A 22484-nucleotide genomic window follows, 5' to 3' on the forward strand; every position below is an offset into this window, starting at 1 on the left:
TGGGTGTCGCATCCTTGCCTGATTTCCCATTTCGTGACTTAAGAGTCTCATTTTCCTTATGTAAGGAATCCATCTCTATGGTAAGCTTCTTTATCATTTCATTTATCTCCGCAATCTTCTCCTCCATATTTTGTGAAATTTCTCCTTGATCTCTAGTTGCCTGAGACCGAGTAGTGATGGACATGTGAAAAACACATAAAGTGTTAGACTTAAACAATCCTATAGGCGGCGCCAACTGTTTTGGACGTGTTTTACTGCCACCACCTCACGATCACCTGCAACCAAAGTGTAGAGAGCATGGGGGTCTAAGGGAACGCATCCGATGTCTAAGTCAGTAATTTGTGGATAATAATAATAATGACAATAAATCAATCCATTTGCTAACCTGGGTTTTTCCTTTATATAAAGCTCCATGATCTACCTTTGTTCCCGCATGGATGGTGGTTATCATTTATTCAAATTCAAATTTGGAGATGAGAATTCATCTCTTAGCAAATTCGAATAATAACCTCTATTATCTTTTACCATTAATTGGATAACTATCTCATTGGTATTTAGCTTATCTAGTCGTTATTGTTCATAAGTTGGTTTCCTTTATATTGGGATGGGCTCCTCGATTATGATATGGGTTTTAGTCGTTGCTAAGGGCCCAGGCCCATTTTAAGGCTTACCGGTTGAGATATTCTATCCAGCACTCATCCCTAAGGTTTTATATCAACATGTGTTTTCCTGTGTGGGTTTGTTTCTAGTCTCTAACTACTTGACCAAAAAGATTAGGAAACACTAGTTTGAAAAAATTCCGGAGGTGGAGTTTAATCATCTTGATAATAATGCAGTTTATTTTCTTGTTTTGTCTTCCTGTGCGCATGATTTTTATTCAATAGTGCAAATCTTTAAGAAAAATTGTGGATGTACATAAAAATGATTTCTTTAAGAAAAAAAAAAATTACAAATCCTTCCCATGGCTACTGCTCTACATTTGTTTTTCAAATTTTTTTAAGTTGTAGGACTAAAGTATACACATACAAATGAAGATAAAATGGATACTATCAATTTAGTTAAAAATTACTTAGTACTACTATACAAGTGAAGATAAAATGCAAAGAGGATAATCTTAAATTTTCTAAAAAAAAGATGTTTGCAGATTACACACGTATTTTATCAAAGAGAAAAAACATGTTGTAATGTTGTGTATGCATGACGTCAGTACAGAAGGAGAGAAGTTTTGAAAAAAGCTTCTTTGCACGTTAGTTTGACCGCTCTAGTTGATTGTTAGACAAATGTTTTTATTTTCTTTTTATTTAGTGATTAAAGGATGATTTTATATATATTAATATATTTTTTTATTTTTTAAAAATATTAAAAAATATTAAAAAATATGAAAAAAAATGAGAAAAAAATAAAAATATTTATTTTACTTATCGGTCAAGTTAAGTTAGGATGCAGAGCGGCACGACTCAAGAAATTTTATTTATTTATTTTTGTGAAGCTGTGCGGGAGATGAACCAATGATACAGAGAGAGAAAAGCAAAAAGTGTAAACTTCCGTGCCTTTTTGACTTTTTAATTATTTTGTTTTAATTTTTTATTTATTTTCCAATACTTACCAACTTGGTACATTCGTGCATTGCGGGGTACCTTCCGTGCCTTTTTGACTTTTTAATTCTTTTGTTTTATTTTTTTATTTGTTTTCCTGTACTTAGTCACATTCGTGCATTTCGTGGAAGCTTTTCCCTGTAGCAGCTCTCTTCCCACTAATTCATGCCCACTTTGGCCTTGTCTTTATCCAACCAAGATACGGAGAGAGAGCGAGGTAAATAAAAATTTATAAAAGGCCTACTTCTCACTTCGTCCTCTTCGTCTTTGCTCTTCTCTATATCTGTTCTGCTCTATGCAGCAGACCGCAAAAATGGCTCCAAACTCGTACCTCTGTTTCTTTTTCTCCACCATTTTCGTTGCTTTTTCTGTGATTTCCCTGTTTCCTTTGGCTTTCTCTCGAGACTTACCCGAGATTACTCATACATTCCTTGACGTCTCGGCCTCGCTCGAACAAGCCCGTGCAGTCCTCAACTTCGACCCTGAAACCGTTAAGCCCTTGGTTCAACAAAAAGAGCCCCTGCAACAAGCTCAGGTCGGTAATTCCTCTTCTTTCTCGGTTCAGGTTCACCCACGAGAGTCACTTTATAAGTCCTCGTATGAAGACTACAAGAGCCTTGTTCTTGCTCGACTCGAGCGCGACTCGGCCCGGGTCGAAGCTCTCACCACCAAGCTCCAGCTCGCCCTTGAGGGTGTGAAGAAGTCGGATCTTAAACCTGTGGAGAAGGAGCTTCTTCCCGAGGATCTGTCCACTCCGATCGTGTCCGGAAAGAGCCTCCTGGGCATCGGAGAGTACGTCTCTCACATTGGTGTGGGAACCCCCGCCAAGCCTTTCTACATGGTGCTCGACACTGGCAGCGACATCAACTGGGTCCAATGTAAGCCCTGTGCGAACTGCTACCAGCAATCCGATCCTATATTCGACCCTACTTCATCCTCCTCCTACAAGCCCCTTTCCTGCGCTTCCCGCAATGCCAGGCCGTCCAGGTTCAAGGTTGTAGTGCAGGGAAGTGTCTCTATAAGGTTTCCTATGGCGACGGGTCGCACACTTCTGGCGACATGGCGACGGAGACAGTGTCGTTCGGGAGCTCTGGCGCAGTGACCAATATCGCTTTGGGCTGCGGCCACGACAACGGGGGTCTGTTCGTTGGGGTAGCCGGAATACTCGGACTCGGTGGGGGTTCACTCTCGTTGCCCTACCAGATCAAAGCGTCGTCGTTCTCATACTGCCTCGTGGACCGTGACTCGAGCAAGTCCTCGAGTCTCGAGTTCAACTCGGCATCACCCGCTGACTCGGTCACCACCGCTATACTTAAAAATAAAATGCTCGACACGTTCTACTACATCGGACTTGACGGACTAAGCGTCGGAGGTATGCCCCTCTCGATCCCGGCCTCGGTATTTCAAATGGACGCGTCAGGAAACGGCGGAATCATCGTCGACTCGGGTACGACCATAACCCGATTGCAGACCCAGGCCTACAACGCTCTCCGCGACGCGTTCCGCGACGCGTTCGTGAAGTTAAATCGGAACCTGAAATCGGCGAGCGGCCCATCTCTGTACGACACGTGCTACGATCTGTCATCGCATACCTCCGTGCAAGTGCAAGTTCCAACGGTGTCGTTCCGGTTCTCGGGCGGGCAGTCGCTGTCGCTACCGGCGAAGAACTCTCTTATTCTCGTGGACTCGTCCGGAATCTACTGTCTGGCCTTTGCGCCAAAATCATCATCTCCGTCTATTATTGGGAACGTACAGCAACAGGGGATACGTGTCAGCTACGATTTGGCAAACTCGCGGGTGGCGTTCTCACCCAATAAATGTTAGAGCATTTTGTAAGAGGGCACTTAATTTACCCTTATATCCCCAATAAACTAGGTAATTTACAGGGCAGGTAATGTACGAGAAAGTGGGCCCATCTAAATAGATTTCAAAGTGGAACTTGGCTTTGGCTTGGTGTGGCTCATAATTATTATTCTCGTAAATGTAATGTTCTGTAGCACACTTTTTGTGTAATTTTTTTTTTTTCATCAAAATTCGTTTTGAATGCCGCCTCTCCATTTCACACCACTTTGAAAGTTTCACTATCTGACATTTCGTTTCAAGTAAGGAAAGAGACAATCGATACAATAAACTTTCACCAAATCAATGAGAAATTATATTCTCTTAATGCGTAGGAATATATATCTGATAACTTTTCTGAAACGATCTAATTCTTATAAATACGACCTTCAAACGAAACAATAGAAATGAAAAATAAAAAATAAAAAATTAATTTTTGATCCTAACAGAGTAAACTAGATTGTAAGCCCACAATCAAAAACGAAAAAACATAAAATCAAGAAAATCCTAGCATCATACAAAATGAGTAGAAATGGAGAGGCTCTTCTTGGGGGTCTTGTTTGGCGTAGCGACCTTTCTTCAAATACCAAGCAATCCAATCCATGGTGAATTGCAGCCCCAGTCTTGATAGACTTTGAGATCGACTTCTTCCTGTCTCCACCTCTTCTGCCTTTTGATGGCCCTACTGAGCCAACTTGCCTCTTCCTTCAAAGCCACAACAACTCGGTGTTCGTACTAAGCCAGCCTTATCTTCATCTTCTTCTTCGGGTGAAGAACAAGAAGATGATCAAAGCCTCGGAGAAGAAGCTGAGGACAAAGCTTTGGTTTATGGATTGAGAGAAAATCTCAAAAAAAAAAGCTTCAGACTTGCAGATCCTAAGTTCTCTTTTGGTGGTGAAAGGACTTCAGCTTCAAAATAGGGAGAAAGGGATAAGGAGAAAGGGAAACGTGCTTCGTAGAAAAAAAAAAAAAAAATACACTTAAGGTGTGGGGTGTAGTCCAGTAAACAGTGGCTGATGCCAAAAATTTTTCATTCTATTGGCACGATCTGGTTGGTTTAGTGGCAGTAAAGAAATTTAGTCGAGTGTTAGGGGTCATAGTGTGATTGTGAGTTCACGTTTCGTGTACTGTGTGTTTGGAGAGGAGGGAAAGAAAATTTATATATTTTTTATTTTGTGTAATTGTTTGGATTGAATTCGACAATTATAATTTAATCAGCAATTTCTCATATTTTACTAAATATCTATTTCTTTTTGTACATCTAAGGTATACGGTGATTATCAATTTTGTGTTGGCAACAATGATTTACTCTCTTTTTTATTGGAATAAGTAAGTGTAATATTAGATATAAATTTTAAAATGTATAAGTTTAATGCATTCTCTTAAAAAATAATTTTTAAAAAATAATGGAGATTGCTTGATTATTTTTTTTATGTGAATTTCAGATTTATACACTTAAATGAGTATGCAGGACTTGCAAGAGATTTATAAGAAATTTTTTTTTATAGTGGATTCTATTTATTTTCAAATGGAATGTGTATGGATTGCATATTAACATTACTTTTTATAAATTAACGGATTTGGATTGATCTCACTATTATTCATTATTATCTGTCTGATACCGTGGTCCATGTTTATGAGTTAGGAAGATTTTTTTTACTCTTTTCTTCGTTTGGTAGATAAATTAATATAAAAAATAAATAAAATTAATAAAATCAAATTTAAATGTGCTCTTTAACGTAAATTATGTAACTAACCTATTAAAAAATAATTAATTATAATTATATTTATGATATTAATAATTACTAACTTAGTACTTTAGTAGAGTATGTATGATATATCTACATATAATAATATATATATTTATCGTATAATATATTAGTTAATTGATAATATATATTATTTTACATTTTATATGGTCAATAGTAATAGATTAGAAAAAATTATAGAATTAACTTATACATCTACTATATAAAATAATATATTATATATTTAAAGATTTTATATTAAGTGATTTGGTCAATTTTGATATAGTCCGGTCCAATGAAACTACACTTTCGAGACCAGACCAAAATAAGAATTATACCATATATATAAAATAAGAATAAATATATAAAATACCAATGCTAGATAAAATAAGAATAAATATATTTTACTCATATATAAGAATAAAATACGAATACAAAATATCATATATATTTAAAAATTGAGTAATGTTAGATATGATCATAAATTGTATAAGCATCGTACACTCATTTTGAAAAAAATGTAGAGTTTACTATTAAAAAAAATATTTTTTATGTTAACCGAATATTTATTCATTTTTTCAAAAGAAATGTACAGTGCTTACTCATTCTATGATTGCAAATATCATTACTTTTAAAACTTTAATGCCACCAAAGAGATTTATTCAAATAATAATAAATATTACAAGATTTCATTGCATATATCACTCTTTTTCACCAGAAAATTTGTTAAAATCTCTAGTCTTACTTAGTTTAAAAAAAATGTCTCAACCCATCTCATCCAATCTTAGCTTATTATATCAACATTCAAATATAAATACTTTTTAATTTCAAAATTTTTATCTAATAATTACAATTTTTTTAAACTTAAAAAAAATTAATTTTTTCAAATCTCAAATAATATTAAAAAAATTATATTTTAATAATATTTTAATTTTATAATATTTTTATTTAATTTTTTCTCTCACAAATTATTTTATTATTATTTATAAATTTTTCATCTAACCTCGTTTGTATAACTAAAGGAGGCTCTAAAAAAATCAAACACAATGCAATAATCCAAGTTTTCTTTATAAAAAAAAATAATTAAAAAAAAAATTTGTGGTGGGTTTTGTGGGGTCGCTTTCAGGGATGATGAAGAAGAGATCACGTGAATTGTGGTGGCCAGTTTTTGGAATTGGGATTGGAAGACAGCCTTGGATTATCTACAAAAACGAACTGTTACACATGATGGGACTGAATTGATTCCATGATTGTCGTTGTGTTTATTGGGGATTGCTTGATATTTTTCTACTTTCCTTTAGTTACTCGACACGTGTCTTTTGAGCTGCCGGGACCTATAATAAATTGTATTCCTACTATTCCCAACACGTGTTTAATGGGGATTGCTTGATATTTTTCTACTTTCCTTTAGTTACTCGACACGTGTCTTTTGAGCTGCCGGGACTCATAATGAGCTGTATTCCTACTATTCCCAACACGTTGTGTTTAATGGGATTGCTTGATATTTTTCTACTTTTCTTTAGTTACTCGACACATGTCCTTTGAGCTGCCGGGACCCATAATGAGCTGTATTCCTACTATTCCCAACACTTTGTGTTTAATGGGGATTGCTTGATATTTTTCTACTTTCCTTTAGTTACTCGACACGTGTCCTTTGAGCTGCCGGGACCCATAATGAGCTGTATTCCTACTATTCCCAACACGTTGTGTTTAATGGGGATTGCTTGATATTTTTCTACTTTCCTTTAGTTACTCAACACGTGTCCTTTGAGCTGCCGGGACCCATAATGAGCTGTATTCCTACTATTCCCAACACATTGTGTTTAATGGGGATTGCTTGATATTTTTCTACTTTCCTTTAGTTACTCGACACGTGTCATTTGAGCTGCCGGGACCCATAATGAGTTGTATTCCTACTATTCCCAACACGTTGTGTTTAATGGGGATTGCTTGATATTTTTCTACTTTCCTTTAGTTACTCGACACGTGTCCTTTGAGCTGCCGGGACCCATAATGAGTTGTATTCCTACTATTCCCAACACCTGTCCTTGACACGCACCAATATTTTATTTACAGTAAATAAAATATGTCAATTTGTGCGTAAATCAATTGAGATTCATTAGTCTGCCGTGAAACACATTCTGAGGTATTTGAAATTCTCTGCTGACTTGGGCATACTCATTCAACCCAATTCATCCACTCAATTGTTGATTTTTTTGAATATTGATTGGGCGAGATACTCTAATGATAGGAGATCTATCTCTAGATTTTGTATCTACTTTGATAAAAATCTCATCTTATAGAGCTTCAAAAATCAGCCTAGTGTTGCTCGATCAAGTACAGAAGCTGAATATAGGGTGGTTTTGCTCATGCTACTGCTAAATCCTTCTGGCTTCAATCCCTTCTCAAAGAATTTGGTATCTTTCTCAAACAGTATCTCATTATGTGGTGCGATGCATGCACAAAATACGTAGAGATAGATTACCATTTTATTTAAGAAAAGTTTCAGTACAAATCTTTGGAAGTTCGTTTTATCTCCAGTAAAAATCAACTTGTTGACGGGCTCACAAAACCACCGGTCTTTACACGTTTTTCCTTTTTGAGGGACAAACTCAAAGTCATTCCCTCCTTGTTGAATTTGCAAGGGTGTATTAAGAAATCACTGCAAGACCAGGCTGCAATCATGACAAACACACCACATGCAAAGTGATAGGATTAGGGGTGTAAGGTGGCCGGTCCGGACCGGAAAAATCGACCGGACTGAATGGTACGGTCCAGACCGGACCGGACCGAAGAAATGGAGGGTCTGTCTCGGTCCAGAAAGTAGTGGGATTTCGAGGTTTGGTCCAGTCCTGAGGTGGAGATTTCTCGGACCGGACCGACCAAAATTTTTTTTTTAATAAATATATTATTTTATATAACAATTGTAAAATAAATTATGTAGTTTTTATCTAACCTATCCCTAAATATATTATTTTATATAATAATTACATAATAAATTATGTAATTTTTATCTAACCTATCCCCATTTAGAATATAAAATTTTAAATATGTAATTACAAATTAATATTATATTAATCATATATTATAAATTAACCTATCAATTCATAATTAACTAATGTGTGATTAGTGACCACTGACATCTATGAGACTATGACCTAAGTTGCAACTTGCAAGTAAATATAAAGCATGTATGGATGTATGGAATCATGGATAATTAAATTATTTATGCTTATTAGTTATTGCTTCATATACAAAATGTAAAAAATTGTAAATAGCTCATTATAATTTATGCATTAACTTAGAAATATCATAAATTATAATACATTAATATACTCTAAGTTAGTAACAAATAACAATTAACATCATCAATATAATTATATAAGTATAAATTGATAACTAAACTAAATCACTATGTCTATAATACTATAACTATAGTCTATAGTCTATAATTATAAAGAAATCACTATAAGTCTATAAGACTATAAGTTATAACTATATATAGTATTAAACTATTAATATCACTATGACTAATGGCTAATGACTATAAGTTTATAATTAATACTAATATATAACTATACTAATAGTATAATATTAATACTATTATATAGTCTAATATATTATATAACTATACTAAATCACTATAAGTTTATAATTAATACTAATGTATAACTATACTAATAGTATACTATTAATATTATTATATAGTCTTATATATTATATAACTATACTAAATCACTATAAGTTTATAACTAATACTAAGTTACTAGCATATAAGTTTATAACTATACTAATAGTATAATATTAATACTATTATATAGTCTAATATATTATATAGCTATATTAAATCACTAAGTTTATAACTAATACGAATATATAACTATAGTCTAATATTAAATATAGTTATACCAATATATAAATTTATAATTAATACTAATAATAATCACTATAACTAAATCACTATTATCTATTAAAAATTCAAATGTATTACAAATATATATAAATTATAATTATCAATTTTTCAAACCATAAAAGGAATTTTTTAATTATCATTTAAAAAAAAAATCACATTTGATGATTTGTCATTTGAGGGAGTTCCAACTCCAAGTCCCAAATAAACGGTGCCGTTTTCTCTCTTTTCAAACCCTAAAGTCTACGCACAAGCCGCCTGACCTCTCTCTCAATCCCTTGTCTCTGCCTCTCTCTCGTCTTTGTCTCGAGTCTTCACGAATCACAGACCAACGTCTCGCCTCTCTCTCAGTCGAGTCAGTCCCTTGTCTCGCCTCTCTCAGTCCCTCGTCTCGCCTTTCTCTCGTCCCTCGTCTCTTAATCACCGACCCAGTCACCCATGCAGACCCAGTCACCCACGCAGACCCAGACCCAGTCACCCATGCAGCCACGCTACCACGCATAGACCCACGCACTGACGCACTGACTCTCGGGGAATTGGCCTCACAAATTTACAATCACGGTAATGAATCCGAAATCTGGTAGATGGTTTTATTGGTGTTTTTGAATCCGAAATTTATTCATTTAGTGATTATGCTTGTAAATTGTGAATTGTGATTGGGTTTGTGTTATTAACTTATTAGGGTTTTGTGAATTGTGATTGCCAATCACTGATTGGGTTTGTGTTATTAATAATTAGGATTTTATGAGGTTTATAACTTTAAGAAAATGATGGTTGAAGTGTAATGTGGAAGTAATGAGTATTGTAGTGCACATTTATAACTTCACATAGCTTCAGCCTTCATGTTAAAATATAGGGCACATTTACAATGTTACACAGATCACTGATTCACTAGTGCTATATATGTTGTCCAGTTCTAGGTTTTCCCCCTTTTAAGAGTACTATTTTTTCAAATATTGTTAATGTTGATCAATGACTAAACAATATTTTTCAAATATTGTTTTTTCCAGATTGTGTATTTTTAGGTGAAATAGTTTTTGTAAGAACTAAACCCTTAATTATTCTTGATGAGATCATGTAAGAACTAAACCCTTAATTAGTATTTAATTCCCTTTCTTTCTTTTCTAGATGGACTATATTCCAGAATTGATTCTATAAGATTCTACTATAGATGATGTAGAGTCAACACAGGCTACACATGGGCAAGGCATTCCTCCACTCCCACCCAATGTAAGTGCTAATACTAAACCGAATGGTAGTGGTAGACATAGGTCAATGGTTTGTGATCATTTTACAATAATACCAAAAGGTGATCCAACTAAACCTAGGGCTGCATGTAATTACTGTGGTGCTTCGTATGCATGTGATATGAAGACCAACGGTACAAAGTCCATGAAGTATCTCATTGAAAAACAATATAAGAAATGTCTATTGAGACAGACGGATAAGTCCCAAACTACTCTTGGTTGGAAGGCGGGTGTAGGAAGTGATAGTGGGGGATTTGTGCCCATATCATTTAGTGTTGAGGCTTGCAGACAAGCCTTGGTAGAAATGATTATTCTTGATCAGTTACCCTTTAGGTTTGTTGAAGGAGAGGGTTTCAAGAAATTTATACTCATTGTTTGCCCTAAGTAGGTAGGGATTCCACCCCGTGTTACAGTTGCGAAGGATTGCTTTAGTACATATATAAGAGAAAAAACTAAGTTAAGAAGTGCTATTCAAGAGCAACGAGTTTTCCTCACCAGAATACATGAACATCCGTGCAAAATCTTAATTATATGTGTCTCACGGCACACTTTATTGATGATAACTGGAAACTACACAAAAGAATTCTTTCCTTTTATTTTGTTGAGAATCACAAGGGTGATACACTTGGTAGGGCCATAGAGATGTGCTTGCATGATTGGGAGAGACCGAAAGTACTTGCAATCACACTTGATAATGCAAGTTCTAATAACGGAGCATTTTCTTATTTGAAGAAAAAAACTAAGTATAGGAATGACACTATTTTGGAACATGAATTATTGCATGTTCGGTGTTATGCCCACATCCTAAACTTAATTGTCCGTGAGGGGTTGAAGGAATTTGATGAGTCAATTGTGAAGGTGAGATGTGTTGTGAAATATGTTAAGTCTTCACCTCAAAGGTGGAGTACATTTAAAAAATGTATTGGGTTGGAAGAAATTGCAAGCAAAAGTGGCATTTGTTTAGATGTACCGATTAGGTGGAACTCCACCTATCTTATGTTGGAAGGGGCTTTAAAATTTTGAAAAACTTTTGAACGGTTAGAAGAAGAAGATTTGGGGTTCCTTGGTAGTGTTGGAGACTATGATGATGATGATGATGATCAAATTGGTGATGTGGTGAATAGGAGAACATCAAAGAAGTTAGAACCTCCCAATAATAACGATTGAGAGAAGGTAAAGTTATTTGTAAGGTTTCTTGAACTATTTCATGATACAACTTTATCTTTTTCGGAGAATGAATATGTAATTTGCAACTCTTTTTTCTGGAGTTAGTTAAAATATCTTATGCAATTGATGTAGAGTGTGAAATAGGAAGCCTAGTGGTGGGATTAATGGCCACAAATATTAAGAAAAAATTTGACAAATATTGGGGCGACTTAGATAATATGAATATGTTGTTGTTTGTTGGGATTATTCTTGATCCTCGGTATAAGATACGATATTTTGACTTTGCATTGGAATGCATGTATGCTAATGATCCCACAAAAGCTGTTGATTTGAGTTGGAAGGTTAAAAATGCTTTAATCCGCATGTATGAGGCATACGCTGATAATGAGGGAGGCAACAATTCTGATCTACAACAGCAATGCACATGTCCCCCACGTGAAGAAGTAAATTCTACAGATGGTAGTGGTAGTGGTAGTGGTAGAGTTGATAGGACGGTAGAAAGAATGACCATATTCAAGCAACGGTTACAGTCGAAAAACATTTTGGGGAGTAAGAATGAGGTTGATAGATACCTAGCTGAAAGTTGTGAGGAGACATTCCCAAGTTTTGACATTCTTATTTGGTGGAGGGTTAATTCAGTTAGATATCGTGTACTTTTAAAAGTTGCACGAGATGTATTCGTAATATCGGTATTTACAGTGGCCTCTGAATCTACATTTAGCACGGCGGGTTGTGTCCTTGATCATTTTCGAAATAGTTTATCTCCGATGATGGTTGAGGCTCTAATTTGTACACAGAATTGGCTTTGTTCTTTTTCTACTCCAATCAACCTTAGGACTTTAATGAATGAGGTGGAGGATTTTGAGAGGCAGTTGGGTATGTTTCTTACTTCATTTTATAACTTTTTTTTTATAAGTACTTCATTTTATAACTTTTATGATCTATAATACTATATGTTATAAAAATTTATATAATATGTTTTGTGTCTTTATTGTATAGAACTTGTTCGGGACAGTGACAATTCTATGGAGGCTTCAAATACAATGTCTACAACCAATGCAAGTTAATGAGGTGAAATGTATTTTAGCTCGTTAGTTTTCAATTTTCAATTTTGCTATTTGCTAATAATTCTTTTGTTTACACTTTATAGCGTATTGTGAAAATTGAAAAGTGAAAAGTATGCCAAGCCAAAAGATGTAGGAAGCTAGGACTTAAGAGCTGCCAGGAGAATAATTGTATAATTTGCATTGATGTAAATTGTAATTTATATTTAAACCTTTTAATTTTTCAGTTATTTGGAACCTGTATAATTTTTAGTTTTTATTATCTATGCTTGGGAATGGTTTTTTTTTTCTTTCTTCCTTTTAGAAGCCAAATTTGCTTGGGAATATTTTTTTAATTTTCTTTCATTATCTGGTATAATTTTTAGTTTTAACCTTGTTTAAATTGTTTGGATGGATTAGTAGTAAGAAAATCAAGTAGTTATTCCTCTTTTGAAGTTTCTGATGGATATAGATAAAATTTATTTCTTGTAGTAAAACCTTTTATTTAAATTTATTCATTGTAATTTAGTTAGCATATTACTTTATAATTTATTCATTTTTAGACTATCGGTGAATAGATTTGTAACTTGCATTTTTTTTATAAGCATTTTGTGGGTGGCTTTATAAGTTGTATTTTTTTGCTTCAAATTGGATAAAATGTTAGTGGATTTTACTATTGGGCCGAAAAAACAGAAGAATAAAGTTGGGCTATTGGCCCATCTGGAATAGGGTTAGACCGAATAGGACCGACAGGATCGGACCGAACCAGACCGATCCTTATGCCTATTCAGTTCGGTCCAGGGTTTTCTCACCCTGGACCGAATTGGTTCGGTCCGGTCTACAAAACCTTCTCAGAACCGATCAGACCGGACCGAATTCACCCCTAGATAGGATCAATGTCGGATTACTCTCCTCATTCACAGGGACCACATCACGTGAAGCCCATTGCATTTATTATAGGAATTCCATATTTACAGCAACTCAAAATGTGCATACAACCCATACATTTATTATACTCTCTCGGTGGGTCGCCATCAGAGCAATTCCAAATCTCTCATCGTTGCTTTATTTTTTTATTTATTTTTTAATCTTAAACCATTTTTTATCGCTTGTCATATTTTGTGATGTGTCATGTCTTAAGTGCATATCATTTGAGTAGTTGATATAAAAAGGCGCTTGAAATGTAACACACCATCACGTGTAATTGAGAATGAAAATAATAGAGTAACACTTAACTTGAAATAGATGGAGAGTGAATATGTATATACTGTTCAATTGGTTCATTTGCTTGCCATTGCACTTCAAATGATATGATAATTTATATATTATCATTTCATTTCTTTTCATCAAGATTGATGCATTATTGTCTAGTTTATTGAGAAATAATATTTACAGTTTCAAGGTGTCTAAGTCATGCACACTTAATAAATAATGGAAAATACTATTTCCACAGAAGATTTCTACCGAAATCTTGTACCGAATTTCATTTCATTTTATTTTTAATTTTTTTTACTTAATGATTAAGGAAGTGTTTTTAAATGAATTTGTGATTTTCTTGTATTTTTTAAAAATGTTTAAAGTGTTTAAAAAATGATTGAAAACAAGCCAAAAAAAAAAAAAAATTTTGCCTTTCGATGAGGATTCTCTATAAGAATCTTTTGTGGGTGTAACATCACCCATAAATAATATTTATAGCCTTAATGTGCGGAAGCCCTGCACATCCCTTTGAAATAAGGTGATAAATATAGGACTTATATGAAAAAATATTTTTTAATGGTGGGTGCCACATTTTTTTAAAAAGAATGCACAGAGGTTGGATGCCTTATAATTGTATCTAGTATTACTTTTAATTATTATATTAACTTTCTTTTATAATAAGCTCAAGAGTTGATAGATAATATCACATTATCACAATAGATCGTAGGAGTGACATTGAGATGTAATATATAATGTTTTCATGAAATAATTCATCAAAACATTTTTGGCATAACTTTCAAATGAATCAACATTTTTCTAATAACGAAAGAGTGGATTCTCTAAAATTCTTAGGGAATTTTATCAAGTGATTTTTTTTTTAACCGTGGGTGTTCGGGTCAGCTTGCACGCATCTCGATTAATCTTATGGGACCTTGAAGTTAACGACCAGATAAACCTCCAGTGGTCCTAAGGGGACTCGAACTGGTGACCATTGGGAAGCAAACCCAAGGCCTGATCAGCTGAACTACCCCTCAGGGTTTTATCGAATAAATTTCTTTGAGTTCTAATCATTCATCCATAACGATTCTCCTATATTAACATATTTCAACTTCAAATATTCAATATGTTAATTATTCAACTACTTCGACATTGAGGTGGGAAAACTCTTACAATTAAGTTTCAAGACAATAGTTGCGATTTGAAGAAATCCACCTATATAGAGCATTCCAAACATTTTAGAGAATATTAATTCTATAAGAGTTTATATTTGTAAACTAGCATGTAGAGCAAACTATCTACATCACTTACATGATAAAATATGATTTGTATTATTCAAATTTTAAAATTTTTATTATAAATTAAATTACATCATCTAAGCAATTTATTGGATGTATTATCTACACTGACTTAATAGAATTCTCTATTCTAGAATATAGAGTTCCAAAACTTTGCTATTAAAATTTCATGGGATGAGACAATGGGAGAACTATCTTTGGAATATGAAATTTATCCTCTGACACTGTCACGCACAAACAGATTTAAAATATTAAGGATTTGAATTAAAAAAGAAAAAGGGTTTGGTGTGAATCTTTGAAAAAACATCAAGTCTTTTGCAGGAATTCCCGGTGGGGTTGGACTTGTCTTTGGACACATATATTGAAGTAGATTCTGGCAAAAAGAAGCACTTTCTTGCATGTTTATTTTGCCTTCAATTAATAATAATGAAAAAATAATAATAAAATATTAAATAAAAATAAAAAATAAAAAATAAAAATAAAATAATTAATAGTAACGAAGTATTCTGATAATGATATTTTCAATAACTAAACTAAGTTTTAATTCAAATAGACCACAGTTTCGCATGTAAAGCCTCTAATCATGGCAGAAATCTTTGGGTCTATTTTCTCTCTCTCTTTCTTACATGCTTATAAATTATAACAGTGCTAGCTATCACTTTTCATAAAACACACAATGGTCAAAAGCTGTATATTGGAAAATGATTCTTAGAGACTAATGGGACCAAAACTTTTCAATGATTTTAATACATTATGTGGAAAAGGGACATAATAGTCTTCGACCATTTTTAGTCAGAGTCAGCCTAAGTCATATCTATCACACGTATGATTTGGATTTGAAGATAAATTTAGATGAGTTGTGAATAGTAATGAAATGAATTATATATAATAGGGAGATTTATGAGTTAAAGTTGATAAATAATAATGAATAGTAGTTAAATGAGTTGAGATGAATTGAGATGGGTTGTAAATTCAAACTGGGCATCTTTTATCTCATTATGCTGATGTGACATTATTCATATATTAGAGATCAATTGTTCTCTACATTACGTTTTCATATTAATTTTATTTGTGCTGATGTGACATTACTCATAATCTTTGGGCCAACTCTCTCGTTTCTTTTTTTTTTTTTTTTTTTTTTAATAAAAAGAGACTCGATTTATGGGTAATCCTACGTTAAGATAATGAGATATAAATATAATATATAACGCAATTCATACTATATTAATGACCCGATTATGAACATCTTGATTGGGATTGATTAAAGTTCTTCAATCCTTCCATCACTTCAATATGGTATAGCCTCAAAGTCAAGTACAAGGTTCAAACAAATTAGTCAGTCTAAAGTTCCATGCTATTTTCCATCATATCGATCGGTCTACAGAGATAACCATCAACATAATGACTTTGGGCTTTTGTTATCATCATGAATGTCCTTTTCCACCTAAATGGGAAATTTCAACTTCGGTTTCTACTAGGGTTGTAAAAGAAATCGGAAAATTGATAGGAGCCGACCCAGACCGGCTGTTGGAGTTTGAAATAGGTTGAAACCAGCGTAGAACCAGTCAGCCAGTGGTTGAATTTGACAAAAACCGATGTCCAGTGTTTCGGTCTCGATTTGGTCCTGGACCGGACCGCTGAACTGACCGCATCGATAAAATGTTTTATTTATTTATTTAAATTATACATATATGAAACGACGCCGTTTCACTTAAGTAAGTGAAATGACGTCGTTTTAAGATTCGGTGTTTAAAAAAAATATAATAGAAACGGTGCCATTGTCATTTCACTCTAGGGTTTAAACTCCCTGTACTTCTTCCTCATTTCTTTCCTCTCATGCCGTCCTCTCTCTCTCTCTCTCACTCACTGTAGCAGTAGGGCCACCTTCGATTTTTTCTCTCCTTTCACCGTCCAATGTCGGTTGAGATTTACCACCATAAGTGATAAAAACGACCAAAAACATATTCTTTTCTCTCAATCATTTACCACCACAAGTGTCTTTAGAATTATAATATATAGAAAAATTCTAATACTTAGCCTCATCCCACTCTTATCATGATGATGTATATATCGACCCTTGAATTTGTCATTTTAAAAAACTAGAATTGATCTAATGGTGGATAGGAACTACCATCGGGCATAGTAAGATCAATGTTGAACGTGTGCATACACACATTGGTGTAGCAAGACATTCGAGTGACCCTTGCAAAGTTACTTAGGGCTGATTTTGATTATACAAAATCTAACTATCTAATCTCATCTCATATTATATAATTATTATAATTTTTTCAAACTCTCACAAAAAATATAATAAACAATTCAACCTTTTCAAATCACAAAACAAAAATAATATTATAATAATATTTTATTCAACTTTCAACAAAATATTTTATTTTATCATAACTGTGTAATCAAACGAGTCAATGTTTTTTCAGGCTTCAAAAATATAAGTTCAGTTGTTAGTGTTCTGTTTGCAATATTGTATTTTCTGTTCACATTGATTAATTGTTGGGTGAAATAGAAAGTTTTAGCACTTGTTTTGCTCTCCAGTTCATTCCTTAATAGTTCACCACCTGTGAGATCAATTTGCACTAAATGCATCTCCATGCAGATATATATTATCAATCAGACAATTGTCTTCTTACCAGAAACCAGGCTGATCGAGCAAGATCAGTTATTCATGCAAACACTCCACATATTACAAATTTCAGCAGAATTTACTCAACGATCAAAAAATAGACTCAAACAGAATTCCATTCTTGCAATTTTTCTTTTTGCAGGGAAAGATTTTCATCTACTTCAAAAACTTATTAAGGGCTGGTTTGGTTATATACAAAACCAAACTATCCCATCTTATATAATCATTATAATTTTCTCAAACTCCGACACAAAATATAATAATCAATTCAAAATTTTCAAATCCCAAATAATATTAAAAAATAATATTATAACAATATTTTATTCAACTTTCGATAAAATATCTCATCTGAACTGTGTAACCAAACGAGGCCTTAAGTCTACAATTTTACAGTCTCAAAATTCTATACCTGTAGGAAGAAATAGTTGGGCTCCAGAAAGCAAGCTCCGTCGGGGAAGACCAATATAGCCTTTTCAAAAGGAATAAAAAAAGAAAGAGCAAAAGGGCAAAGAACACAATGAATCATCTGGCGTCAAGGCATGCATTCAAGGCCAGCCACGAATAGCTTGACAATCACAACTTCAAATTGCCTATAAAACATAGAGACAATAAGTTCACCATCAGCTTGGAAATAAATTCAGCCAAAAGTTAATAAAAGCAATGATCACTAACTGTGATGCACTAATCTCCTACATGAATAATATATCCACCTGTCCTTGATCGCCAGTAATTATAATTTGCGCCCGAAGTTAACCAAGTTGTTCCAGGGTCTTGGCACTGTTAGCAAATGTGGCACTGTTATTAAACCCCTCCAGCAAAAGAATCCGTACTGCTTCCAGGCCACGTTGAAATGTGAAGTTCAACTGCAAAAATAATATTATTGCACAATGACATTATTTTAGTTATCGAATCTATCTACTTGTGACTTTCTCCACCATAGATTGATGAAAAAAAATTTCATACCTCTTCACGTTCTTGTTTATTGAATGGGCGAAGAACAAAGTTGACTGGATCCATTTTCCCAGGTGGCCTTCCAATGCCTAGTAAATTTTACCAACTTAAGACAAAAATAAATAATAGAGTCTGATAGCAATAAGTTTAGTGCTTCGAAAGTACCAATTCTTAAACGAGGAAAATCACGGTTCCCTTTGAAGTGATCGATGATGCTCCTCATTCTGCGAGGGAAAACAAGTAATAAGAATTATGCCTAAAAGTCACCTTTTTTAGGGGTAAAATAAAATTTTATTGAATCAAGTACATAGGCGAAGATTGAGCACACAAGAAGTATACAAAGAGAACACCTAACTACAACTTAGGAGGTAGAATGGATCCAAGAAAATCATGAAACTAGCTCCATTGAGAACAATAACAGCAGTGCACAAGAATGAAGTGCGGAAAAAGAAGCATATAAGATCATCCAATAAGTGTTCCCTATCCTCAAAGCTCTGGCCATTCCTTTCCAACCAAATACACCACATAAGATGAAGGACTCGTATTCCACACTGCAGCAATTTGATGGCTACTCTGGAGGCCTCTCCAACTAGCAAGAAAATCCACCGACCTTTAGGACATTACCCATGCAAATCCAGTCCTGCTAAAATTCTCATCCCATATGACCCTGGCAACCTCAATAAAGTAATAAGTGATAATTGATTCCCACTTTTTTTTTACACGTGTAGCACAAATCTATAACAATAAGCCCACACTTTCTCAAGTTGTCCATGGTCAGGATTTTCCCAAGATAAGCAGTCCAAACAAAGAAAGCAACCTTGAAAGGCACCTTGCTCCTCCATACACATTTCCAAGGAAAAGAAATGTGGTTCTGACAATTCAAAACCCTGTACAGGGATTGAACAGTGAATGCCCCTTTCCCAGAATGAATACAAATCATCTTATCAACCATAACACTACCAGTTCTCAAAGTGTACAGCTAGCTGAAAAGCTCGGATGTAGCACCAACTTCCAATCCCGAGCCACTCTTATAAAACAAGCATTTCATTGTAAAGAGACAATAGAGATGTCTTAAAAATCTGCCACCGAGGCCTCTGGATCATATGGAATCTGGAATAGAGCAGGAAATACAATCTTGAGGGCCCAATCGCCACACCAAATGCCATGCCAAAACCTGACCCTCTGGATCCCTATCCAACCAAAAATCTGAACTGGCATGCAAAACCCCTCCAACCATTCCTAATATCTTCCCACAATCCCATGTGCGTGGCTCTCACAACCCCCTCCCCCAACAATTATTCTAAAAGTCACTTTTCTTGGGCCATGGAAAGGATAAGAGAGCAAAGGGTGGTTGTACTGGGTTGCGGAACAATCCTTTGAAGAAGCTATTCATGAATTAAAAACCATTATCTGTAGGCGATTTCTCCTATTGAATGACACCTTGGAAAATCTGGAACATGACCCTAATGTACACTCGTTTTGACAGACATTCAGAGAGACAAGGAATCCACCATTATTTACCTCAGAAGTGTGCAGAATTATAATGGAGGAGGATTGAGGTTTGTCAAGAAGCAGATAAACATCAAAATTTTCACGATTTTTGTTTTCATATATATATATATCATCATTAACGAAACAAACACTTGGAACACAGATAAAATAGACCAGTTTTGTTATCCAAATTCTTACACACATTTACAACTGTGTCTCTGAGCCCCAAAAACTAGGAATTGTTGTTTTCGACACCCTGGTGTCTGACCCAATCCACATTCCTTTTGTTAGTGACTTCAAAGTATGGAATAGGAGAATTTTTTCAATGTTGACTTACTTCAGTGACAAGAGCCTTATTTTCTAGGAATCCTAACAGTCACATAGCAGTTCAACAAAAACATCTCACACGACATAATAATTGCAAATTACTTGTAGTAAAGATATCTTAACACTAGCAGACGTTCATTTTTTGGACCCAAGACCTCTTTATGTGCATGTATTTCAAAAACCATTGAAGTAATGCCTACTGGCCTTCCTGGAATTGGGTCCCATGTAAAACTTTCTAAGATATGTTGATCCATGCAAGGAAATTCGAACCCCCTGCCTCTCTCCACCACGAGTTCTTTTCCATTTGAAAAAATTAGATGCAGCAGAAATCTCACTCATCATTCATTGTCTGCCACAAATTGATTTCTTGCATAGGAGAGGATCATGGTTGTGACAGGAGACATAGAACCTTGTAATTAGGCGCATATAACTTGGGTTTTAAAGGATACATAAAGTCATCTTTTAAGTTTTAACTAAAAGCCAGGGATATGGTGCAATAGAAAACTGCATAAAATGAGTATATAAATTTGAAAAATATATTCAGGAACATTATCTTGTCTTTTACATAAGATCCTGAATTAAATCCATGAGAGCTGCTGAAATATTAACAGAAATTGGACATTAAAGCAGCCTAATAATTACCCATTGTGTCCTCCATGGCCACCTTTAGGCAAAAGCCGCAACTTTGCAAATGGCAAATCTAAGTCGTCAAAAATCTGTGGAAGAGAACCACAAGCTCAAATTTGAAAACTAATGACTCTGAAATAAAAAAGATCCCACTAAAAGAATGCAAAGTTAACAAATGTAGGGATGGGCAGGTTTGGGATGGTATAGAGATATGGTATCCCCATCTGTAGCCCCCACCCCACCCATTGTTGAAAATGCAAACACAGACACCAATGATCACAGCCACAACAAACAATTATCAAGGGGAAAAATCAAGGCTCCAAACAACCACTCAAATTGCTGATTCCCAGTGGCACTTGTTGAGGATGAAGCCAGGGGTGGAACACAAAGGGATGGAGCAAAACCACTGTGAGGACCACCTTGTTGTGCCCATGAACAACTCATTGTTCCTAGTGTTCACCCTACTCAGATATGTCGTCTCCTTTCCATGGAGGTTGTGATTGGATCTAAAGTCAATGAGAGAGGAAGGGCGGTGTACTTTCAAGGGCGAGCTATGGAGATTGGGGTTCAAGGAGGATGCAAACGAATGTTGAGGGAGGGAATTTTACAGAGAGCGAGATAGATATGGCTGACAAGAATAGCTTCTGTGCAGAATACGGCAGCTGGCCAAGTGAGAAGGAAATACTGAAGAGGGGAAAAACTCTAGGATTTAAGTGTGTATAGCAGTGGCAGGGAAATCCCTGATCCTGCCTTGGGTTCAATAGCAAACCCCATCCCTGCCCTGTCCCATTAACAGGGAGGACTGGGCATGATCCCCACTCAGCAGGCAAAAATTGCCATCCCTAATAAAGTACATGAGAAAGAAAATGATATCTTACCACGAGTACTTGCTTTAGCGGAATCTTGTAATACGATACGATAGCCCCAACCTCCACAAACCAATCCTCATTAAAACCATAGGAAAATAACAAGAGGAGAAAACCTATCAATTAATAAATAGGAGAAATTGTCCAGATAGCTTACTTACAGACTGACCACTTGCATTCATGAAAGTTTGGGGTTTAGCAAACATAACTGGAACGTCTCCAATAAAACCTGCAAGATTGGCTCAAATGATTCCAAGACTAGATAAAGAAAATAACTAGTTTTGATCCACTAATTTCCCTTATCAAACATCACAAGCATCTACTTCAAGCGTATCATTTGGTAAGGATTAGGGCAGCATTGCAGGACATGGTGGACAGTTAGCATAAGTTATACAGTAATACCCCTGAGCGGTAGATGTTAGAATGCTATTACATATATCATCACAAGCATAATGAATATCGTGGTATTTCAGGCTGGGTTGTGGTGTAGTAACATGACATAATGAATTTCTTGTCAAGGAAGAAAGCAATATAAACTAAGGA

General features: G+C 34.8%; 1 protein-coding gene and 1 pseudogene across 5 annotated transcripts in view; one reads left to right on the top strand and one right to left on the bottom strand.

Annotated features, from left to right (window-relative positions):
* The window catches only part of LOC121242743 (peptidyl-tRNA hydrolase, mitochondrial-like), a 37019-nt gene that overhangs the window by 12998 nt on the left and 1537 nt on the right, over window positions 1-22484 (bottom strand). The window contains exons 3-9 of one of the 5 annotated variants that reach the window (XR_005935955.1): window positions 22103-22170; window positions 21954-22004; window positions 21091-21164; window positions 18796-18854; window positions 18643-18719; window positions 18373-18542; window positions 17969-18269 (exon numbers count right to left, since the gene is read on the bottom strand). Coding sequence is in view for 3 of the 5 variants with exons in the window: in XM_041140688.1 (XP_040996622.1) it covers window positions 18429-18542; window positions 18643-18719; window positions 18796-18854; window positions 21091-21164; window positions 21954-22004; window positions 22103-22170 (443 nt within the window). In the remaining 2 variants the exon portion in view is untranslated. Of the gene's footprint in view, window positions 1-17127; window positions 17141-17968; window positions 18270-18372; window positions 18543-18605; window positions 18720-18795; window positions 18855-21090; window positions 21165-21953; window positions 22005-22102; window positions 22171-22484 lie in introns of those variants that run through there. The other 4 variants (XM_041140687.1, XR_005935956.1, XM_041140688.1 and 1 more) reach the window with 4 other exon arrangements.
* Window positions 1853-3514, top strand: LOC121242742 (annotated as a pseudogene).

Source organism: Juglans microcarpa x Juglans regia, chromosome 8D (genome assembly GCF_004785595.1).
Source record: "Juglans microcarpa x Juglans regia isolate MS1-56 chromosome 8D, Jm3101_v1.0, whole genome shotgun sequence".
Classification (NCBI taxonomy): Eukaryota; Viridiplantae; Streptophyta; class Magnoliopsida; order Fagales; family Juglandaceae; genus Juglans; species Juglans microcarpa x Juglans regia.